This window comes from Ictalurus punctatus, chromosome 16 (genome assembly GCF_001660625.3).
Source record: "Ictalurus punctatus breed USDA103 chromosome 16, Coco_2.0, whole genome shotgun sequence".
Lineage (NCBI taxonomy): Eukaryota > Metazoa > Chordata > Actinopteri > Siluriformes > Ictaluridae > Ictalurus > Ictalurus punctatus.
In genome coordinates this window covers 17,273,505-17,297,639 of record NC_030431.2, presented here as the reverse complement: position 1 = coordinate 17,297,639, position 24,135 = coordinate 17,273,505, and the positions used below count along the sequence as shown (strand labels likewise).

The window sequence follows — 24,135 nt, the reverse complement described above, 5'->3', positions numbered from 1 at the left end:
CTATCTTCCGTTTAAGGATTCCCCAAACATGCTCAATAGGGTTTAGTCCATCACCTTTACCCTCAGCTTCTTTAGCAAGGCAGTGGTCATCTTGGAGGTGTGTTTGGGGTCGTTATCATGCTGGAATACTGCCCTGCGCCCCAGTCTCCGAAGGGAGGGGATCATGCTCTGCTTCAGTATGTCACAGTACATGTTGGCATTCATGGTTCCCTCAATGAACTGTAGCTCCCCAGTGCCGGCAGCACTCATGCAGCCCCAGACCATGACACTCCCACCACCATGCTGACTGTAGGGAAGACACACTTGTCTTTGTACTCCTCACCTGGTTGCTGCCACATACACTTGACACCACCTGAACCAAATACGTTTATCTTGGTCTCATCAGACCACAGGACATGGTTCCAGTAATCCATGTCCTTAGTCTGCTTGTCTTTAGCAAACTGTTTGCATCATCTTTAGAAGAGGCTTCTGGGACTACAGCCATGCAGACCAATTTGATGCAGTGTGCGGCGTATGGTCTGAGCACTGACAGGCTGACCCCCCATCCCTTCAACCTCTGCAGCAATGCTGACAGCACTCATACATCTATTTCCCAAAGACAACGTCTGGATATGACGCTGAGCACGTGCACTCAACTTCTTTGGTCGACCATGGCGAGGCCTGTTCTGAGTGGAACCTCTTCTGTTAAACTGCTGTATGGTCTTGGGCACCGTGCTGCAGCTCAGTTTCAGTTTCTTGGCAATCTTCTTATAGCCTAGGCCATCTTTGTGTAGAGCAACAATTTTTTTTTTCAGATCCTCAGAGAGTTCTTTGCCATGAGGTGCCATGTTGAACCTCCAGCGACCAGTATGAGGGAGTGTGAGAGTGATGACACCAAAATTAACACACCTGCTCCCCATTCTAACCTGAGACCTTGTAATACTAACAAGTCACATGACACCGGGGAGGGAAAATGGCTAATTGGGCAGAGGTTTAGACATTAATGGCTGTGTGTTGAGTTATTTTCAGGGGACAGCAAATTTACACTGTTACACAAGCTGTACACTCACTACTTTATATTGTAGCAAAGTGTCATTACTTCTGTGTTGTCACATGAAAAGATATAATCAAATATTTACAAAAATGTGAGATACTGTATATATATATATATATATATATATATATATATATATATATATATATATATATATATATTCTTGTCTGCACATCGTGCCCATCGGTTGCATACTGCAGCAGCACGCTATTTCTCGCCTACTGTTTCTCGCTGGCATAAAGTTGGCTTGACATTGGACGTTTAATATTCGCAGACATGCGCAAATTAAGGGACCGTCTCTAAAGTTACAAACGACATTGGTATACATCTAGTGGAACACTTTACAGTTGGTTTTGTGATTGTAAGTCATTCCCTTCAAATGCTATTGAGCTTTAAATTATGGTACATTTTGTGTACGAGCTCATGTGGTAGTGAAATGCTTGGCAAATTTACAAATTATTTGAGTTTATTTTATTAAATATCAAAAATGTAAAAAGTGTGCGTCATACCTAACACCTAGACGACCACTTTACAGTTGGTTTTATGACTGTAAGTCATTCCCTTTAAATACTATTGAAGTTAGAAACGTGTATACCAATGTCGTATGTACCTTTAGAGACGGTCCCTTAATCTGCGAATATCGAACGTCCAACGTCAAGCCAACTTTATGCCAGTCTGTTTCTGTCCTACTGAGAATCCGGACATACTACCCCTCTGGCGTACTGCTTTTCGCCTACTATATAGTAGGTAAGTATGCGGTTTCGGACGCAGCCACTCACATCACGCGCCTGCACTTGAGGCCCCGCCCACTTTCACTTCAGACGTGGCAATTGCCGACGTCATTCTAACGCGGCCATTTTCGACAGGGTTAATCGAGTTTGGCTCTCGTTCTGGAGTTGATTGGATGTAATTTCGCATTTACCCAGACGTACTGCCTAAGAAAACTATAGTGTCAGGTAAGAGTACGTCATTGTCGTTAAAAAAAAATTCATAGCATGTTTTGTTTGTACAGAGTGTAATCTTGTTAAGTAACGTAAACTCAGCTAACAGGCTAAGTGGCAGCTCTAGTCATCCTCTTAGTTAGTTAGTTAGCTAAACAGAATAACACCATGCATAACGATAAACTAATCCTGTTATTTGACTCTGAAATAGAACAAAATGCTGTATTATTCAATTTTGCAGATGAAATATGGACTCCAGAGTCTAGTTAGCTGTGCGGATGTGTTCCAAACGGCTCTCTGGTAGACATGTAGTTCACTATGTAGGATATAGAAAGCGTTACCTCAGGCTGTTCGAGGTGCCTCTATATAGTGATCAGGGACGTATTTGAGACTCAGACCGAGTCTTACAGTTTCCATAGAGTTTAACTAGAACATTTTATTCAGTAGTTCTCCGTAAATAAGTGCAGTAGCTGGGAGTTGAGATTGACTTTTAAAACGGTAAAAAAGCTCAGTACGATGGGAATGCTTTTATTTTAGCTTTAGAGCTTATTTCGCTGTTTAATCCCGTGTGAATCATTGAATACGTGGCAACACGAAGGCTAATTGCATCTTAAACAAACAGAAACGTATGACTGACTTCGGGGGGGGGGGGGGGGGGGATGAAATAATAAAGATAAATAAAAAAATAAGGGTAAATCTTGAAGCTAGTGCTGCTTCATCTGTTAGGGTCATGGCAGGGCAACAGTCTGCGCTTCCTGAGTATTAAACACTCAAAATAAAATATTTTCATGTGTGTGTAGGCCATATGCCAGGGGCGTGTGTTTGCCTTTCTAGAGAATTACATCCTGTATTCTCTGTTCGACCTGAAGCAGGTCATGCTGCTGAACTGATACTCACTCACTACAAAGTCTCCACAAGAGGAGCATTATCTAAACCAGGGGCTTATAGAGCTGATACTTTCTACAGTGTTGTCCTTAGATTTTAAATATACTTGGGTGATGTTTAGAAGACCTGATGGTAGAGACTGAGGTGGTTGATGAATATGACATGTTATGAATAGCAAAGACTAACACTATTGTATTTCCTGTCATACTATGCATCTTATCACCTACATTGTCTCAATTACTCTGGGGTCTATTACCTCTCTCTCTCTCTCCCCCGGCACTTTTCCACCGCACGGTTCGACTCGACTCTGATCGCATTTTGGGGGGCTTTTCCACTGTGGATAATACTTAGTACCTGGTACTTTTTATTTTTATTTTTTAGTACCACCTCGTTCGAGGTTCCAAGCAAGCGGAGCCAATACTAAATGTGAGCCATGCACCGAGGGAGTAAGGATTCTCCTTAACGAGTGGTTCTGTATTGTGCCTGAATAAATGTGTCCTTTAATACATACTTTGTGTATGGTAATATTCTGTTAATCGAAAATGATGTATTATCACATTACAGATAAAATTACAACTAGGGATGGGCGATATCTTATCGTTTGCGATATACTGGTAGAAATTCTCCCAACAGTAAGAATTAGTCTTCCCGTGATAATAACGATAAAGCCTAGTTGATGACGTGTTTGTGTGAGCGACGGTGTGCAACCCATTCGCAGTTCACGTGCAGAGCGAAAACAAGTACGGCGGAAGGCGGACGTGAAGCTGTGGAGGAGTTTATCAATAAACGAGGAGCTACTGTACTGCTACAATCTGGAACTAGTTTGGTTACAGAAAATCATTAAAAAAAAATTCAGATCAGTGTTTGTGTTTCTGAGGCTCTCAAGATCATAGCTATCGCTTGTAGCTAAAAACAGTGGTGAATGGTACTGTGTTTTATATTGTCACTGATATCGTATGTATCGGCCATTTGTTTGGATTTGTCGCTTTACAACATCATACCTAATTTGCATACAGTTGCGACTTTAGATACAAATGGCACTTTGTTGCTTGCTGGAGTTTCTGCTGCTCCATGTTGTGCACGTATTTAGAAAATGAACCGTCGCTTGCTGGTGTGAAGCTGGGCTGGAATCTTGTACCGACGATATCAGTTCAATTCATATTTACATTATAATTATCGGAGATACTATTGACTTTTTTTTGTTGTTGTTTCAATTCCGTATTAAATAGCAGTATTTCAAGTCACTAAACGTAGTGTTTCAAAAACTCCTAAAAATATGACTTCTCCAAGTTACTTAAGATTTGCACATTCTCTACAGGGAAAAGGTAGAGCAGGCAGAAATCATACAGGATATTATCCAGGTGAAAATCTAAATCTAAGTTTGTTGTCTTCACCATTCATTAACAGCTCAGATGTTAAAAGTGGGTTTCCATGGAAACATTTTGATTAAATTACACTGCAAGAGTAACAGCAGTGCCTATATCTGTTTATTAAAAAAAACGCTATTTGTTCATCTAAAATAAAACGTCATTAGAAGAGTAGCTGTTTGTACATTAACAGAAAATAGAGAGTGTGCTGTGTGTGTGTGCCTGAGCCTCTCTTCACTAATCAGACAAGTGTAAATAAGTTTGAGATGGCTGAAAGAGTGGGCAGAGTGTCACCATGTATTACTGGCAGCAAGTAATTGATAACGATTTGAATTACAATTATCACTTGGGTCACAGTTGCTATTTGAAAATGCATTGCATAATTAAATTAAAATGTTTTGATTTTTTTTTCTAAGTGGTTGAATGGGCAGCAGGATACATTATGCGCTCAATAAACATGGACTATTTGGCAACACATCAGTTTAGGAGATAAGTCCATGTTAATGCCTTTAAGCAGCATTACTCTATTCCAGCAGACTGTCTTCTTCATCGGTCATGCACTATAGATGCTAACCTCCACTGACTGGAGATGCGCTGTGAATGTACACGAGCAAACTGCTCAGGAAGCACCGTCGATCGGATCATTTACAGTTTCAGGTTACTAGTTTGCAATGAGACTCGGTGGGTAATTAACACCCAAGAAGAAATACCAGTGTTTACTACTGCTGCAGTATTATAAAACACAGAATTTTACTGCACAGTGGCTGCTAAGAATGACAACAAAGCCAGCAAAGCTTGCAGTTCAGTCTCCCTGTTGTTGTGTACACGATCAAGGTAGTGCAATGGTCATATGGTAGGGGCTTGACGAATCAGGGAAGGATACGCGACGATCCAGAAGACCCAATCAGGAGGCAAATGTGGGCGGAACCATGCCTTTATTTTAAAGTCTTCGTTTTGGTCCGTTTACACTGGAACGCAAGCCTGGAGTTTTCAAATTAAAACGGGGTCTTCTGCGTTTCCAAAAGTCTACATTTTTTTGTGGGTCGAAAACGCCAGAGTAGTGTAGATGACCGGTGTAACCGTTGCAAAAGTTATGCGTTTTAAAAACAGAAACGCACTAGTGTTAACAGGGCCTGAAACAATTTGTTTGTGCAATGTCTCTTATTGATTTTCCCCATCTCTGTTCTCAGCTTCAAAATGGCTTAGTTTTCTCCTATAGACAGCTCTCTGATCTTCATGTTGGCTTATCCTTTAACAAACAGTCTTTACAGGTAAAACTCGAACCTTAAACCAAGAGTAGATGTTCAGTGCTATTTATTGTATTTAAGGAATCAATCTAACAGGGTGCACCTTGGTAGCAAGAAACAACTGTTAGTCACACGTTCCAATGTTTTTGCTTGCCTAGAAATTGGTTGGTCTGATACGAAAGGTTGTCTTTGATACGACAACCTTCTGATACGAAATGTTGTCTTAAGACATCTACATGCAAATACCAGGAAATAAAAGCTGAAATATGAAGCTCTCATCTCATATCCGTCTTTTGATCTCAAATCCAGATGACTTTGGTGTTTTGCACAAACAAATGAATTGGCCTTGCCGTTCCAATAGTTCCGGAGGGGACTGGAATACGTGTTAATATGTCGCTGGACCATGTTAACTAGCTCGGCTGTGCCCTTTTGCAGACGGCGTGCAGCTTTCCAGGATGAACAGCCTCTCAGCCTGTATTTATGTCACCGTTCTCCTTCTGTGGAGAAAAGTAATAGCAGCCGCACAAGCAAAATCAGACACGCGCGCTCATAAATTGCGTATATTTAAAACATCATAATGTTTGCTATTGTACTCGGTACCCAAATGCCTACACCCAAGTTAGCTTCTCCTACAGATATAGCGCTGTTAAAAAGGATGGGCTTCAATTATCTCATGTAGAAATATTCAGGTCAGTAACTCAAGTAATCAGTGTAGACCTGCGTACTTCACTGTGCTTGTGGAGATGAGCACCTGCAAATAAAATAAATAAAAAAAATTTTTTTTAAAGTAGCGTGGTGCTCTACCAGAGTAAATACATACCTACATACACTCACCGGCCACGTAGGAACATCTGTACACCTGCCCGTGCATGCAATTATGCATTCAGCCAATCATGCGGCGCCAATATTGTGCAGATAATCATGCGGTTACAAGGCAAGAGCTTCAGTTCAAACACCGGGGAGGGGGTTGGTCTCGATCTCAGTGGCCTGATTTTTGGTACCAGAAGGGCTGGATCGAGTATTTCAGAAACTACTGATCTGAGATTTTCGTACACACTCTGTAAACTCCCGAGTTTACACATAATGGTGCGAAAAAACAAAAAACATCCAGTGAGTAGCAGTTCTGTGGGTGGAAACGCCTTGTTGATGAGAGTTCAGAGGAAAATGGCCACATCAACACAAATAACCACTCTATACTCGCGATGGTCAGTCAGGGGATACTGTATTTAGTTTAAATTTTATGTTGATATTTTCACTGCATTACATTACATTACAGCATTTGGCAGACGCCGTTATCCAGAGCGACTTATGATTATCTCATTTATACAACTGAGGGTTAAGGGCCTTGTTCAAGGGCCCATCAGTGGCAACTTGGCAGTCCTTCTGATCAGTCCAACTTCTTAAGCACTGAGCTTCCACTTCCCTCATTACTTAACAGGCTGTTTGAAATGACCCAGTATTGTTCTTGACAAAATAATTCTGTTTTGAAGAATTGATTCCTTGTTGTTGATGGGAGCAAATACTTGAGCTCTAGTCTGCTTGTATGATCCGTTGTGACAATGCAAGTGTGCAACATGGTGAGTGAAGCCTATAAACATATTTTTTTATTTGAATTTTTTTTCTTCCCCCTCCTCAAACGACAGGCAAGATTACGGAAGGATGATGGAAGAGAGTGGAATAGAGACCACACCACCCAGCACTCCTCCACCTCCCCTTAGTGCTGCTGTCGCCATCAGTCCACCTCCTCTCACAATAGGTAAGACCTGAGCAGAGCCTTTATCACATCAAATAAAATCATACTTTAAGCTGTCCTTTTTAATAGCCTCTGTCCTTTTTTTTTCTTTAGTCATGATGATGGGACATTCATATTTAATCAGGGGTTTTGTGTTTATGCCGCAGCAGGAACGTCTGCTGGTTGTTCACTAATCACATATAAAGGCAGTAAATTTGATTGCTGAGGAAGGATGACCTTCAGGAAGTTATTTCTGATGCCGGTGATGTCGATTAGGGCCAGATTTAATAAGCTGTTTGTACTATTTCCAGGCACAATTAAGACACATTCTGTATGGAAAAAAAAAAAAGATTTGCATGCTATGTACAAAAGTGGCTTACAAGCTTAAATCTAAAGTTTAATTTACATGCAGAATGCACTTCTCGTTAAGGAGGTGGGAGTTCGTGGAAAAAAAGGGGTGGAGAACTGAAAAGTGCAGCTGATTATATACTGTAATGTACGATGTAATACATTTTGCCTTCCCAAAATCAGGTGTAAATTAGCATTGTTGCTCAGAGCAGTGTATTGACAGGTATAATGATTGTTTTTGTTTTTTTCTTTCCTTTTTTCAAAAACTGTGCTACTTTTAATCTTCCCAGCACTTCTTTTTAGGGATGCACCGAAATGAAAATTCTTGCCCGAAGCCGAATATAATGAAGAACTTGGCCGAATACCGAACACGTTTTTTCCATTTATTTTGCCATTTTTTTTCACCATTGCATAAATTAAGTAGTCAAAATGTGCTTTTTACTATTTTGTCTTGCTTTTCAAAGAAAAAAATCAATTACAAAAACTACAATTTCAAAATATTTATTTAATACTGAACATTTTTTTTTCATTCCCGCAGGCTTAGGCTACCAACAAGGCACAATATAACTAAATAAATAAATGAGTAAAATAAAAATATTTTGATGTGGTCATCTTTGAGCCCCCTTGAATAGACTATGTTAGGCCTATAACTGCCCGCTGAAAGAATGTAACACTCTGTAGCCTACAACAAAAAAAGTGCATTAAAAAGTGCATCGACAAGAGTGCAAAAAATGGCACTATTCGGTTCTATACGGCTGATTATATTGGGGATATATACCACTCGCGTCCCTGTACACCTCGCGGAGTATTGTAGTAGATGTAGTATAGTTAGATACGTTGTTAATGTTATGTTCCCTTAAATAAATACATCTTTACCTGCTTCCATACTCTACTCCCTTACGTCTCGCGACGGGACAGAATACTCTAGAACAGAAACAAAACAAATGTCCACGTCCAGTAAACAATGTCACGGTTGTCAACATCCGAAGAGCAGGCACTCGTGCACGTAGCTTGTGCATGCACGTACCCCCTCATCGCTCCGAGCGCGCTGCCAGAAGTGGAGGTCGTGAAATTCGCGCATCTCACTTTGGTTGCTAGGCTATTTGGCGCGTCCTCGAACACGTCATTGTTGGGTCAAATTTATTCGGCCTTCTCACTTGTTCTTAATTATTACTTATTATTACTTAATGTCGGTTGTCGAACATTCGGTGCATCCCTACTTTTATTCAGTTTTTGGTTTGTTTGTTTTTTGAAACCTAAAGGATTCAGTGAAACCACTTTAGCACTGCTTGTCAATTGGTCTGCTTTGATTGTGCAGCTCTGACAAGCCTGGTCATAGCATAATTTCCTCATATATATGATAATATATGGTGTAGTACTAATCATATTAGGGGTGTAATGCTGCATCATCATACATAAATATGACTGTACATCAAATGAGTGTTCAATTAGTAACATATCTAATGCAGTTGCACTGTTTTGAACACCAGAGGTCCCGATCTGTGTAACCCATAGAGCTAAAAGATATAGAGAGCATGTTGGTCACATGATCCCATTCTTTTGCGGAAAGCCCTGAATCATCTGCACTTGCAAAGTGACCAATAGCACCATATCACAACAACGGCATGCATTTTAGGTTATGATATTAGGCTATACATATGCACAGTGAAATTCTTTTGTTTGCATACCCCAGCATGTCAGGTCAGAGCACAGGGTCATGAGCAGCGCCCCTGGAGCAGAGAGGATTAAGGGCTTTGCTCAAGGGCCCAGCAGTGGCAGCTTGGCTGTGCTGGGGCTTGAAACCATGACCTTCCGACTTACTAACCCAGAGCCTTAACCGCCAAGCCACCACTGCCCTGGTTACACAATCATATATAACCGTTAGGAAGAGCTCTTCACTGTGGCAAGCCTGCTACAGTACCCAAGGAAGTGGCTATGGAAGGCGGGCGTTTTAGTCGACTTTGGAGTTTGTAAAATCGGTATAAATGTCGCCGCAGGTGACAGTAAATTGTTTTCCCCAGGTCAGAGACTTTTTGTTTGTTTGTTTATTTATTTATTTATTTATTTATTTATTTATTTATTATCAGGATATGGTGAACCTGCTGTGCATTTTGTTTATAATATAAAACTTCTGTTTGTATCAACTTTTGATTTATTTACATTTATACAGACAAATACACATTGTTTATGACTCAGAAATAAAAAAAAGTCTTTTCAATCCTAATTTTTCTTCACTAACATTTTGTTCAAAATGTTTCTCAGAATCGAATTTAATTGACTCGTGGAGTCACTATTATGAATCAAATTGAATTTTATATGAAGCTTATTCTGCATACAGCAGTCTTTTCATTAGAGCCAATTAGTAATGAAATGGCATATTAGCTGTATTAATGTTTACCGGTTCTGACATGAGTCTTATTAAATAAAGAGCTTTATTTTGTAACACATTATCTCGTTTACTGAACTCTCAATTCCTCATTAGTGCCGGGTTTTCCGTCATTTCACAGCAGCTTTTTTTTTTTTTATTTAATTCCCTGATATTGCTTGCTCTTGCTTCTGGTCTTTCAGGATATATATATTGTAATGCTTTACGTTTATGTATTTCCCTTTGATACAGTCAGTCTGATGGGGAATGTGCCAAATGGCTGGACTGATTTCCACAACAGCCATTAGCATTCAAGACGAGTCTTGGGAGCTAAATATATAGCCGAGAGCTTGTTTTCAGCCATGTAGGATTTCTCACTGCCAATTTCCCCATTATGACTAATGCTGTGTTTTCGTATTTTAGATGAAGGCTGCCGTTTAACATGAGACAATGAAGTAAACTAAGCTTTCTGGACAACTTAAAATCCAGCCATATTTTCCATATTCTGGGTGGTTTGCGAGTTGAGTAACATGTAGGAAGCTACTACGCAAACAGCTACTACCACATTTAATGCTAAACGCTACTATAGTGTGATGCACTATATGGCCAAATGTTTGTGGACACCTGACCATCACACCCAGTTGTGCTTTTTGAACATCTCATTCGAGATTTCATCTATCCTTTTCTGTTATAATAAACTCCACTAAATAACCTCAATCTGGAAACCAGGCTGTGATGATGTAATGCTTCAAGTTTTGCGGCAGCAGATAGCGCATCTCTGTTTGTTTACAGACGTGGGACAAACGCCTTCTGGGGAGCAAGTTCGAGCTGTGTGTCCGGACTAAAAAAGTCTTGGAAGTGTGCAGTCAGATATAAAAATGGCAGTGTCTGTGAATATACATTTACTATGCAGTTTGGAAATCCTCCATGTCCTCCCGCCAACTTTAGTACCTAACCAGCTAGCAAATAGGCACGAGTGGGATTTGCTGTGTTTATTTAACAAGCTTAGCTTAGTATACAGGTTCTGTGATTTAAAATGTTTTTGAGTTAACTATTAGATGCCTGGACTAAATTATTGCCTCACTTTGCTTCGGATTCAATCGTTAGCCACTATAAAAGTAAATGGTAATGTATTCCTGAGGAACGCTGTTATCTGTAAATGATTAACTGATGTCTAGCTGCTGCAGGAGTCCAGCATATCACACTAATGTTGGCAGTAGAGCTGCAGTGTTTGTCTGGAGGCTCATACAGAAAATGTATCGGTTAACTAACTTTGAGGAGACCTTATAGCTGCACAACCTCTCAGGAGTCATTGTAGCTTTGGGCAAAAATATTTTCAGCTGGTGTCACAGTCACAGCTTTGTGACTTACTCCCAAATTTCACTGCCCATAATGCCCATTGATGGGTGTGCTAATCATTTCACCAGTCTTCAGCAGACTCTTAACTATGACAAAATGCGCATGTAATGTCTTTTTCCAGTGGTGCTGTATTTGATTATTATTTGTTTTATTATTATTATTATTATTATTATTATTAGTAGTAGTAGTAGTAGTAGTAGTAATATTTATAGTATCAGCAGCAGTAGTATCTTGCATAAAAAGACTGTTATCGCAAAACTGGTTTATATCAACTGTTTATTCATTATGGTTTCAACTAGATGATTTTTTTTTTTTATGTTTTATAATGTTTCCATATCAGCTGATTGATAAATGCAGGGGGAAAGGGAATGAAATGAAAGAAAACGGGTCTATGCTGCTGAAGGGGTTCAGTCTAATACCAGTCTGCTCCCCAACTCTGCACCTGCTCATTTAGGGAATTCATTCCCTAATTCATTCATTTTGCACATAGGAAACCTTCAAGTAAATATAAATTGAACACATTTGAACATGGACATGCCCACAACTGACCGTGTATGGCATCTAGGCATCCTTTCAAAAGGTAGCTAAAAGGATTCTTATATTCGGCTGTCCTGGTGAATATTTCTGTATTTGTGTCATTTTTAATAAATTTTATGTTCAGCATTTAACAATTGCATCTTGCACGTCAGCCGTATGTTCACAGAATCGAAACCCTTGGGATTAGTGTAATTTGCATGTCATTACAGCATTTGGCAGATGCCCTTATCCAGAGCGACTTAATATTATCTCATTTTTGTACAACTGAGTAATTGAGCGTTAAGGGATTTCTTCCAGGGCCCAACAGTAGCAGCTTGGCAGTGCTGGGATTTGAACTCACAACCTTCCGATCAGAAACCGCTGAGCTACCGCTTCCCTAATTTATTTTCTGATAGCACTTTAACTGCCAGCAGAATGCAGTCAAGCTATTGACATTGGGGGTGGGTAGGGGAGAGTAACCAGCGACCGTGTGGAGTTCCTGTTTCTCATGTTTCTACTGCACATCTGTATAGTGGAATTTGGATAGGTTTGGCCAAGAGGAATAATGATATCCTATAATGCTTGTACAGTCCTACTCAATGATGATAATTGGGACAGTTGATTCCTGCTTTATCCCAAATTTCCTCCTGAACTATACCTGTGTCAAGAAGCACTAAGCTGAAAGCACTAGGACTTGTGCAGGTATATTTACCCAACTTTGGCAAACATTTATTAGTAGTGGTTTAATCAGTGGGTGGGGCCAATCTGCTGATAAAACATTCACAGCTTAAGTTGCAATAGCTGTGACTAAATATATGCACAAATGTAAGCAAACAGTTGTTTTAATAATGTTCACATTTGTGTATGAAAGTTGTAAAATATATGCACATGTACCACCTATGAAAGAGGTGGTACATGTGGTACATATATATGGTACATATATATTTACATTTACCGCATATGGTAGATGTCCTTATCCAGAGCAACTTACATTTATCTTATTTATGCAACTAGCAGTTTCAGGCCTTGCTCAAGGGCCCAACAGTGGCAGCTTGGCAGTGCTGGGATTTGAACTCATGACCTTCCGATCAGTCCAACGTCTTAACCACTGAGCTATCACCACAAATAGATGTTGTGTATTCTGTATCTTGTATTACTGCAATTTAGCATTATTTGTTTTCTTTTTAGGTCTTTCTAGTCCACTGAACCTTCCTAGCACCACAGGTATCTCCAGCTTTGCTCCTGAGAGTTTCTCCACACCAGGACCCCCTACAGCAGTGACGTCCACCCTGCCACCCATTCAGTCCTCCCCTCCTCCCCCGTTCCTGCTCAGCCCCATGAAGCCGCTGTCCACAGCCTCTCCGGTGCCTGCTCCTTCTCTGGGTGTTGGTGTGAATTTCAGCAGTCCATATACCTCCCCTAGTGCTCCACCTCCTCCAGGCCCGGTGCTGTCTGCGCCGCCAATGGGGCCGCCCACCACCGGTTTCAGTGGCCATGTAACATATGACATCACCCGCGGACATGCCGGCCGTACGCCACAGACTCCACTGATGCCCAGCTTCTCCAGTGCGCCACCCGTGCCAGGTAGGGATGTTACATTAGTGGATTACTGAGTGATCTTGTGACCTTGCACACAGTCGGGCTTATGCAGTGCTTCATTACCGTTGCTGTAATAGAATATGGTAGATTATAATATTTCTGTCTACATGTACACGAGGGGCAGAGTTTCCACTAAGAAATTTTGGTGCTGGCCAACGTGTCTATCGATGATAAAGTTTACTGGACAAACCGGGAAAAAAAAAATCCGGTCATCCCATTTTGGTGCATATTTTGCACTGTACAGTTTTGGACTATGCATAATATATGTGATTGTGGTGGTGGACGCGTGGTCAAGAGTCAGCTGTTAGCCCGAGTTTACTTGTGTGTGTCTGTGTATCCAGTGCCCCGTAACGATCGAGCGCGAGAAAGAGGGAGATGACCAGCACAGAGACGTGTGTGTGCGCGCATGCATGGTTGAATGAGTCCACTGAAAAGTAAAAGTAGAAATAGAGAGAATAAAAAAGGCCTTTTCAGTCTTCAGCCTCCCGCCTCATCATTCCGACCCAACCCAGATGTGTTGCAGCGATATAACAACAAAAACGATCAAGTCAACTAAAAGATAAAAATGTATTATTTGTTGTTATTATTATTATTATTATTATTATTATTATTATTATTATTAATACTATTCAAAATGATAAGACAGTTGTGGTATTAGCATCTAATAAAGCAAACATTCAAAACATGAAACTGCACATATTTTGACGCGTATTTTCATTTACAAAGAAATATTAAAGCAACAAAAACATGTATAATTTCCCACACTCATTTGGGATGTGCATCAGCAGGGTGACCTTTTCCTCCTGAAGGCGGCTACACAAGGCTGCATTAATGCGATCAAATCAGAATCCCCATTACAGGAGAAACGTGAAAAAACTAATTTTGCACAGACACCTTATATAGGTGTGCAACTGCAAAATGTATTTTGTCTCACGTCTGCTTCGTGTTAATATTTTTACCAGACGTTTTTTGTCCGACAACTTGTTTTATCAGGCATTTTGTATTTTTACCGCTCAAAACCCGGTATTTACCGGGTAACAGAAACTCTGATGCCGGGGTCTGAAAACCATGCAGAGATTTGTCGTTTGTAATTAAATCGGAGGACGGTGGTGTGCTGCTGAAAACTGGGGCTCAGAAGCTGAATTGGAGGCTGTTGGCTCAGTTGATGAGAGACGAGGGGTTAAAGGAATGAACCTACGTATTTCAGCCTAGTGTAGCCATCGAGTCGCATTAATGACCCACCGCCCCACTTTCTAACATTCACACTTCATTTATATGTTGGGTAAGGGGAGGAGGGAACTGTCAGATAAAATAATCATGGGGACAAAGCACAAGATTTGTGAAACATTTCATTTACCAAGGTCAGAAGTGATTTAAGAGCCATTTGCTTTTCTCTATACTGTTTGTATTAAAGTTTTGTAAATAATTGTTCTCTCTTTCTGTTTACCAATGTTGTGACCGGTCTTTAGGTGTGGTTACAAACCCTATGATGCAACAGCCAGTGATGTCTGGTGGTTTAGAGGTTGTCTCTCCGATCACTTTCCCAGAGGATCATGATGATCCCAGAGTTGCACAAGACAGCACGTCTGGAGGTGGTTTATGGGGCTTCATCAAGGTAAGAGGCCACAAAAACAAACCCTGCTGTTAGTAAACCTGCTCATACAAAACCTGGACCTTAATAACGGTACATTCGTGGGGAAAACATAAGACTCTTCTAATTCTACGTTTTTAGTTATCAATTGTTTGGTCCTCACCAACTTCTGTAAACAAATAACGTAACAAATAAAAAAACACAACAGATTTCAATATGTAGTCTTTTTTTTTTTTTTTTTTCCCCAAAAAAATTAAACCAACATTGACTTCAGGGCCTTTCTCACACTGAGCGCAATTAAGCGACACAAATGTGCAATGTGATGGTGCTCTTGAACCGAAACAGTAGATCCCTATGGAGCTGTTCACACTGGGTGCGAGAAAGATGTTTTGAAAAGCAGTGTAAACACCGAAGAAAAATATTCCGGAAGAGAGAAGAGAATGGATATTGAGTTCTTGTTATCATTAGTGTCTGAGAACAGAGAGCTTTTTTGATGGGTCACAGCGACTACAAAAACATCGCCAAAAAAAGAGGTTTTCTTTCTTTTTCTGTGCTTCTTCAATTCAATTCAATTTTATTTGTATAGCACTTTTTACAATAGACATTGTCTCAAAGCAGCTTTACAGAAATATCAACATGGTATACAGATATTAAAGGTGCTTCTTAACAGTTTGTGTGCCTTGTGGTGCTACGCCCCAACGTTTACATGATTCTTCTTCTCAGTAGTCAAAGACAATAGGCCGATCAGCTGAATGGTGGGTTGCGCTACATAGTGTGCAGGCGTTAAAATGCATTCTCAGTCAGCGCCACGTATCACGCAGGCGAGAATTAGCCGAAGGCAATCATTCATTTCGCGTTCAGTGTGAAAGCACCGTTCATCTGCGGTTCGCTTCGCTTCATCACATAGCGCTCAGTGTGAAAGGGTCTTTTCACAAAATAGGGTGCACTTATTTTTTCCTCACCTGGTTTCTGAATGTTGGTTCACTTTTTGGCAAAAAATTACCACACATTGAAATCGGGGGGGGGGTCAGCTGAGGTTATTAGATTCTTTTTCCCATGACTATATACTAAAATATTTGATATTGTACACTGAAGAGGTACTGTGCCACAAACTAGCAACAGTGCAAAAAATAGTGAATTAATGTTTTTTTTAATCCTATCAACACTCCAATCCTTTATTTTCTAGTGTGCTTTGTAACTATTTTGTTTGTCATCTGGATTTGAGAGACCTTCAGCTGCTTGCTAGTTTTTGTTTTTTTTTGTTTTTGTTTATTTAGCTACAAGTTAGCTGAACAATCCAGACGTGTGTGTGTGTGGCTATGAAGGGAAGGGGGGAAAAAAGCTTTTAAGAGACCTTAAAAGTCACTCATTTATGTGTTAACACATTTCTTCCAGTGGCTCATTTATACTGGTATACTGTACTGTTTTTAGCTGCTAGATGGGAATTTTGCCATCTGATCTGTATGATTGTTTCAGGGTGTGGCTGGTAACCCCATGGTGAAGACAGTCCTGGACAGAACCAAGCACTCTGTAGAGTCTATGATCACCACGTTAGACCCTGGAATGGCTCCATACATAAGTACGACTCGTTTCTAAAAGTCACTCTCAAATTTTTCCTCATGGTCTTGTAGAATAAAAGTCACACAGCGTATGATGAGCGAATCCACTTTTATATGCTTAGTAATGCAAAATGCGTTGATCTTTACTGCATGTGACAGAATCAGGAGGTGATCTGGACATTGTGGTGACGTCTGATAAGGAGGTGAAGGTAGGGGCAGTGCGTGATGCCTTCCAGGAAGTGTTTGGCATGGCCATGGTGACTGGAGAGGCAAGCCAATCCAATATTGCTCCTCAGCCAGTGGGTTACGCTGCCGGAGTCAAGGTGAGACGCTTCCATATTTGTAGCTGCTGTGGTCTAATCTTAAATGAGGCTGTACCTCCTTTGATCGGGCGTGTCATTTTCCTGAATTAGAAACATAAACATTCCCCAGCGTTTTGGTCCGTGACCTTTAACACAACGCAGTTTTTAACCTGTAAAACAAATGAATAAGCCTGTAAAAGATCAAGTACACGAAAACGGGGCCAGAAACGTTTCTTTTCTTTTTGTTTATTTCATTAGTAGCAAGCTGATATGCCTTCATATTGTACTAACCTTAATATTGTACGTATTTTCTATGCATTTAAATGTTCCTTAAACACAGCAATGGATACTACAGCAAAGAACTGTATTCCTTGGTTCCTTTTTTGCTTTTTGTACTTTACTCTGCAAGACATCATTTACTAACAATATACCGTTTTTATTTTAATCTATATTTTAATCCTGTAGTGGTATTTATATTGTATTAGCCAATAAACTTTATAAGGCAAAACAATACTCTATATATCAGACCAGTAACAGAAATTGACAAATCACTAGCCCAGATGCCTGGGACAAGCAGATTTCATGTCTAGGCCATTAGTGTTTTATTCATTTATTTTTTTATTTTTTTATGTTTAGCAGAGACGTAGGTTCATGACCTACAAAGTAGGGGAGAAAGCTCTACTCCTTTAGTTTACATAATTATTATTATTATTTATTTTTTTTATTTTTTTTTTATTTTATTTGTGGGCAGCTGTATTTCAGGTGGTAGAGCGGGTTGTCCACTAATCGTAGAGTTGGCGGTTCGATTCCCGGCCCACATGACTCCACATATCGAAGTGTCCCTGAGCAAGGCACTGAACCCCAAGTTGCTCCTGATGGCAAGCTAGTGCCTTGCATGGCAGCTCTGCTACCATTGGTGTGTGTGAAAATGAAAATTCTGGGCCGAAACCAAACTTTCAGGACGCACTTGGCCGAAAACCATTTTAAAAAAGGTTTTTGTATAATTGTATTAACATTAGCCTTTTTTTTTTTTTTTTTTTTTTTTTTTTTTTTTTTTACTTTAATCAATTCTTCATCACTTGTACGCACCCGTTTCTCTGGCTCACTTTGCCCTGTGCTGTGTGTCTATCTTTCAGCCGATGCATTCACCACCTCCAGTTCTACCTGTATCATTTCCCGTGCACGCTACTTTTTCTCCACGTCAAAGTAATGTTCTTTTAAACTGCGGCTCTAGTAACGTTGCACTGCAGCGATAACCATCAGCTAGATCGAGAGTGAAATCTGAGCACTGAGGGGCGGGGTGTGGCAGTATATTTTTCCACCTCATATTTTCTGCCTTTTTTCTCTTTTGGCCCAAAACCGAAAAGGCCATTTTCGGTGCATCCCTGATATGAATGCACTTCACTATCTAGCGCATTATATGTATTTTTTTATTATTATTTTAGGCACCACTTTTGGATGCTAGTCAAGGGACTGAGCAAACACCATGGAGCTTTTTTGCCCCCTTGGGTCTGTGGGATTTAATTGTGTGTGAAAAATGAATGGTTAAAAACAGTACCGCAGTCTCATATATGCGTGTTATTCCATCTTTGCAGGGGGCTCAGGAGCGTATCGACAGTCTACGCCGTACCGCCGTAATCCACGAGAAACAGCCCGTGGTGTCTGTGGAGAACTTCATAGCGGAGCTCTTTCCAGACAAGTGAGCTGAAAGAACCCATCCTTTTCAAGTATTGCATTATCAGAGTCGACTTCTATTTGTCCTTGCTCTCTACATCTGTCCTTTCGTCTCCCTGTAATTTCGTCCAGTTACCCTGTGCGAAACAGTCTCTCAAGGTGACAGTTTATAAGCCAAATTAGCTGTCATCCTTTCCAAAAGTGTATTTATCACTGATGCTGCTTCCAAAGACATTTATCAAAGGTGTCAAGTCTGTAATTATTTAAAAAATAGCGCCTCGGTTTAAACGACACCCTTTGTATCGGATCCAAGAATGTGACTGCGTGTTCAGCTGGTGAGAGCGGCGGAAAGTTGTATTGAGATTGCCTGCTGTCGTTCTGATGTGTATGGAGAATACTAATGTCCAGAGCAAGTCTACGAGTGGCATTAAAAAGAGATGAAGTAAGCAAGGCCAGGACGAGACACCCTGATCTGATATCTCTTTATCATTATACAGCAGAAGCTGGCTACGCAGATTGAACATGTGCCCATTATGGCAAGGCTGATTTGTTTAAATCGGAGAACGCCTGGGAGACTTAACGTTTCTCGATGTCCAGGTATTGTTGCTGTGTAATGGTGAATATCGTGTTCAGTGGCTTCTCCCAGAGACTAGTGTTAATTAAAGGCAGACACCAAACCACCACTTTTGTCCTTCTGTGAACTATGATTATAGTTTCTGTTCCAGATGATTCATCGCCTTTGTCCTTTGGTTTAACTTTACTATCTGTCATTGTTATTGGTGCCCCATTTTGATAAAGTTGTTCTTCTCTTCTCTAGGTGGTTTGACATTGGCTGTCTGATTCTGGATGACCCTGGCAACGGTATCCACATCGAAACTTTCACACAGACTACTCCTGTAGCTCTGGAACACGTACAACAGGTATGAGGCATTACTTATGCAGCCAGCATACTTTGGCTACAGCACACGCTTCATCAAAGCTCTCTGATGCACTATAAACATGTAGATGTAAATATGGCAAGCTAGCGATGTTGCTCCCAGCTGTGTTCCTGACAGCCTCAGCCAAGCCTTAGTAATTGGAATTGTATCATTCATTTGAAGTGCGATGTAACTTTGTCATGCATACTGCTAGAAACCCCACCTGTCAAACTGTCCAGTGATGCAGCAATTAAAAAAACGCTCCATCATGTCAAGCTTTCATATCCCCGTCAGAGGAGTTCTAGTCAATCTTAATCGACTAAACCGGGCATAACACAAGCTATATAGTGTGTGTATATACACAGGTGTTCCTAATAAAGTGCATGGGGGAGTGTGTGTGTATATAGGTATATACTAAAATATATATATACTTCCCAAAGCTTTCTTCCTGCAAATATGTTATTTGAGATGACAGTTTAACAATATGGTGATTAAACACAATCAGTCACCTAAAGATGTTTTAAAATTTTGCTGATGTGAAACAGTCAAAGCCATGTTTTGGCTTTGATAAAGTTATTGGCTAGATACTGGCCCGAGCAAAAAGAACATAATCCTAATCAATTCAGTTTGTAATCAGATAATGGCTGTCAAAATGTCCGTGATGCTCCTGCAACACAGCTGGAATTGAATCTTAAGTGCAGTTTTTCCCTTTTCATATTTGGCAGTAATCAGACTTGTACTAGAAAACTGTGTTTGAGTTAAATGCGACAGAGACATTATACATTGCTTTATTCCATGGTCTGTCTGAATACTCAATTCTGATTGGCTGGAAGGTGTGCTTTCTAACCGTGTGATGCACAGGTATTTACAATCAGTTTAGTCACTATTCTTAATGAATGTGCTGCCTGTAAACAGCTGTAACCATAGTAACATAGAGTTACAGTAGTTAAACTCATAACTTCATTATTAGTAAACATGCAGCACAGATGCAGGTAATTCATACGCACAGTCGTGCGTGCTCTCTCTCTCTCTCTCTCTCTCTCTCTCGCTCTCTCGCTCTCTTTCGCTCTCTCTCGCTCTAAAATAACTATTTATTATAATTCATTCAATAAATTCTAGGCAGAATTCTAGATATTCTAACAATGATATAAAATAACCAATGAAAACTGAACTGCTATTTTTATCCTTTCAGTCAGATATTGCACTGTAAACATCAACGACAGCTTTACCTTGTCAGTGCTGGCATGTGACTACGGTATAAACAGGATAATGCACAGGATAATGCTAGTTGCGCCATGTGGTTCTTTTGCCTCCACGTTGTGCATTAAAATCGTGCAAAGCACACCTAGGCATGGATTATCCCTTACGTATTATTCTTAAGGATGTTCTTACAGATATTCTCCTGGCTTGTCAGAGAAGGTCTGAAGCTTCAGGACTATTCAACATTAACAGGATAAAAATTAATGAACTGTAGAGGAATAAAAGAATATTGAAAATGACCTAGCAACATACACATGTCTAAGTAATATATTAATAAATTCTATATTTATATTAATATATATTATATTATATTTTTTATATATTTATATAATACACACACCCACACATACACACACACACACACTCTACCGGTCAAAAGTAGCTTCTTCATAGTAGACACCCTTTTTGCCTAGGATTTCCCAAAATGTATTCTTGACATTTTCTCAATCAGTTTCTTGAGTAATCCCCTGAGATGCTTTTTAAACGGTATTAAAGGAGTTCCCACCTACACTAGACACTTATTGGCTGCTTTTCAGAATATTTCGCTTCAAGTCATCCATTTATATTTATATATATATATATATATATATATATATATATATATATATATATATATATATATATATATATATATATTTATATTTGTTTGTTTGTTTGTTTGTTTGTTTATTTATTTGTTTGTAAATAAAATGTTAGTTTTCTAATGAAAGATTATATTTTTGTCTACAACATCAATTGCAAACATTTAATCATACATCTTCAGATCAAAAGGTTTTTAAGATCATGAGAAGCATTTCAGTCAACTGTCTCCAAACTTTTAACTGGTAGTGTGTATATATAATTTATAATAGTTTCACTTGTCTAAACAGATTGAGTGTAAAAAACTATAAAGTTGAACATGTTTAACACTGATACTGTATTTGGTGGTTGTTAGAAGTTCTCCTGTCTTATTACTGTGGTGCAGTAGAGTGCATTCACTATCACTATGAATAAATAATGTATTAACCAAGTATAAAAGATGTTAAATATCTGACCTTTTGTTCTGCCGTTCTGTGCCCCTTTTCTAGTGAGTAGTTCTATGGTGTTCAAGTGCTCTGATCAGTCTGTTCACTGTTCTCCTGCAGGCTCATTCTCTCACCCCTCCAGATTACAGTCTGCGTTGGTCCGGCCTGCTCGTGACCGTAGGCGAGGTGCTAGAGAGGAACATACCCAATGTTAGCCGCACAGACTGGCACCAGGCCTTCACCGGCATGTCCCGCAGGCAGATGATCTACAGCGCTGCCAAAGCTCTGGCTGGCACGTACAAACTGCAGCTGCCCCCCAGAATGGTATAAGATGATCTAAACACCCACTCTGCTCTCAGAACAACATGGACACTGCCTGTCAGCAAATGGCACTTTTTTGAGTGTCTCAAGTAAAAAAAAAAAAATAGTGTCATTGCTGCATCCAGTGTCTCGATTTAAAAATTAATCAAAGTTGCTCAAGATCTCTGAGCAGGGTTGGGTCCATCTTTTATGCACATGTATAAAAGCAAGTTACCAACATTACAATGGTGGAATAAGGCTTCTAAATGTGCTAGATTTTATTAGCCCCTGACATGTATCGTATGCAGTTGGAGGTTTTCCCTGAGTTTACTGATATTTTGGAGAAGAAGCATGGTGAGACCAAGCTCAGATCAACACTGGGGAGTATGGCCTTAAATAACATCCTGATGTGAAATTAGATTGCAAATACCAGATACTGGTACCGGTTTCTCTATACCTGAGAAAGTATGCCGTGTGTCATGACAGAAATAACAACAGTATTGTTAATTATTGCTTTTGAAATATTCAGGAACCGTAAAAACTGCCAATGGAACAAGGACTGCGGGATTTGATCCTGAACCGGTTTCTACAGTAGACTGTAGCTTTTGTTAATACAAATAATCCATCTGTTCTATTTGTTAGTAGATTATTCAACTACTAATCGTTTCATGTATCATTTTATTTTCAAGTAACAATGGCCTGAAAAGCATAAAATATCATTTGAAAACGAAAACACAGGGCTTGGACTACGTTAAGCTCTGAATCTGTTTTCTAATAGTTTTCATACTTTTATTCCCATGCTAATTCAGTCCTACGTACATGCACTCATTTGCATTTTGTCAGTAGTTATTTTATCAGCTTTCACCATGAGTAGAGTACTGGCTACTCTTATGAAATATCAGTGATCTTTAAAATGTGTAGAAGTTTGTACTGAGTCTTTTGTCATACAGTCCATCCATTTTGAATTAATTGATTGAACTCAGGATTGTATTATATTAAAGTAAATATTTGTTTTCTGTTACCAAAGGCCATGTAAACTGTTTCAGTGCAAGTGCTTTTTAAAGAAAAATGCATTTCACTTTTCTTAAACACTCTGAACCTTTGCCTGGTTTGCTGCTTAGAGATTTGTTTATGAAATTTTTGTAAAAGCCTAAATAGTTCGATTTTATTCTTTAGTCTGAAGGGTGGATAATCTAAAGTTTGTGCAAATCATGTGCTCTAAATGCTTACCTTTTAAAGTAGATCTTGTATTTGCCTCTACAAATACGAACTAAAACAAGACTTTAATGAAAATGGATGATCATTTTGCTCTGTCATGATGCCATATTTGGTATAGTTGACAATAATGACATTCGTGTTTTATAGAACAAAAACAAAAAAAAAACCCTGGGGGTTATTTTTGGCATGTTGGTGTTTCATTTCTAGCCCCTATTTGCTGAAGTAACAGAACCAAAATAGTTTTTAAAGCATCTTATCCATGGAACTTGTAAAATTTTGTGAAGGTTGTCAGTGTTCATTTTTCAGATTTCAGTTTCCATTGAAGATAGCCTAAAGCCACTAAGAGTGATGCAGAATCCTGGGGAAATCTAAACGACTCTGTGTATGACCTCTGAGAACTTTGTCATGTAAAAGATCCTTTTTTGTGTGTTAAGATGTAGTTGTGTACTGTTCACTATTGAGGCCAAAATCACTGTAAGGCGTTGAGTATACGTTGTGTGATGTGAGAAAATGAAGAGATCTGAGCATGAAGAGGAAGAACAGATACTGCCTTTAACATAATGTCTTTTTTTCTTTTCTTCTAAAACACCTTTGGATGAATATCTTTTGGACCTCCAGTAATTGTACTTCCTAAAGGTGCCTTTTGTCTGCAAAAGAGTAAAGATGTTTTCAGTAAACATGCCTCATGTGGTTATTTTATTGGCTTTTGTTTCAGTAAACTTGGTTACTTGGACCAAATGAGTGCAAAAGTGGTCATAACACAGTATGTAGGGTGAAATGTTTGTGCTGAGCTGAACAAATATGGTTTTCAGAGGCCAAATTAGGCTAAATACTCTGTAGAGAGAAGCTCTGATGCATGTCAGATTTCTGGGCATTGACTGTGCCGTTCTAACACGTTCAAATTCATGGTTTTGAACC

The 24,135-nt window shown here is 39.6% G+C and overlaps 1 protein-coding gene across 1 annotated transcript; it reads left to right on the top strand.

The window, feature by feature from the left end:
- Window positions 1-1,838: 1,838 nt before the first annotated feature.
- prrc1 (proline-rich coiled-coil 1) lies at window positions 1,839-23,894 on the top strand. Its single transcript, XM_017489825.2, has 9 exons — window positions 1,839-1,989; window positions 7,117-7,229; window positions 12,982-13,377; window positions 14,862-15,007; window positions 16,460-16,562; window positions 16,702-16,865; window positions 18,440-18,543; window positions 19,336-19,438; window positions 21,820-23,894. Exons 2-9 carry the CDS (start codon window positions 7,133-7,135, stop codon window positions 22,027-22,029), a joined length of 1,323 nt encoding a protein of 440 aa, XP_017345314.1. The 5' UTR covers window positions 1,839-1,989; window positions 7,117-7,132; the 3' UTR covers window positions 22,030-23,894.
- The last annotated feature ends 241 nt before the right edge of the window (window positions 23,895-24,135 follow it).

Bases quoted from the DNA above. Each gene is read 5' to 3' on its own strand.
- prrc1 (XM_017489825.2), top strand. From the start codon at position 7,133: ATGATGGAAGAGAGTGGAATAGAGACCACACCACCCAGCACTCCTCCA. The intron at 13,378-14,861 runs GTAGGGATGTTA...ACCGGTCTTTAG, and splicing joins CAGTGCGCCACCCGTGCCAG to GTGTGGTTACAAACCCTATG. The intron at 19,439-21,819 runs GTATGAGGCATT...GTTCTCCTGCAG, and splicing joins CTCTGGAACACGTACAACAG to GCTCATTCTCTCACCCCTCC.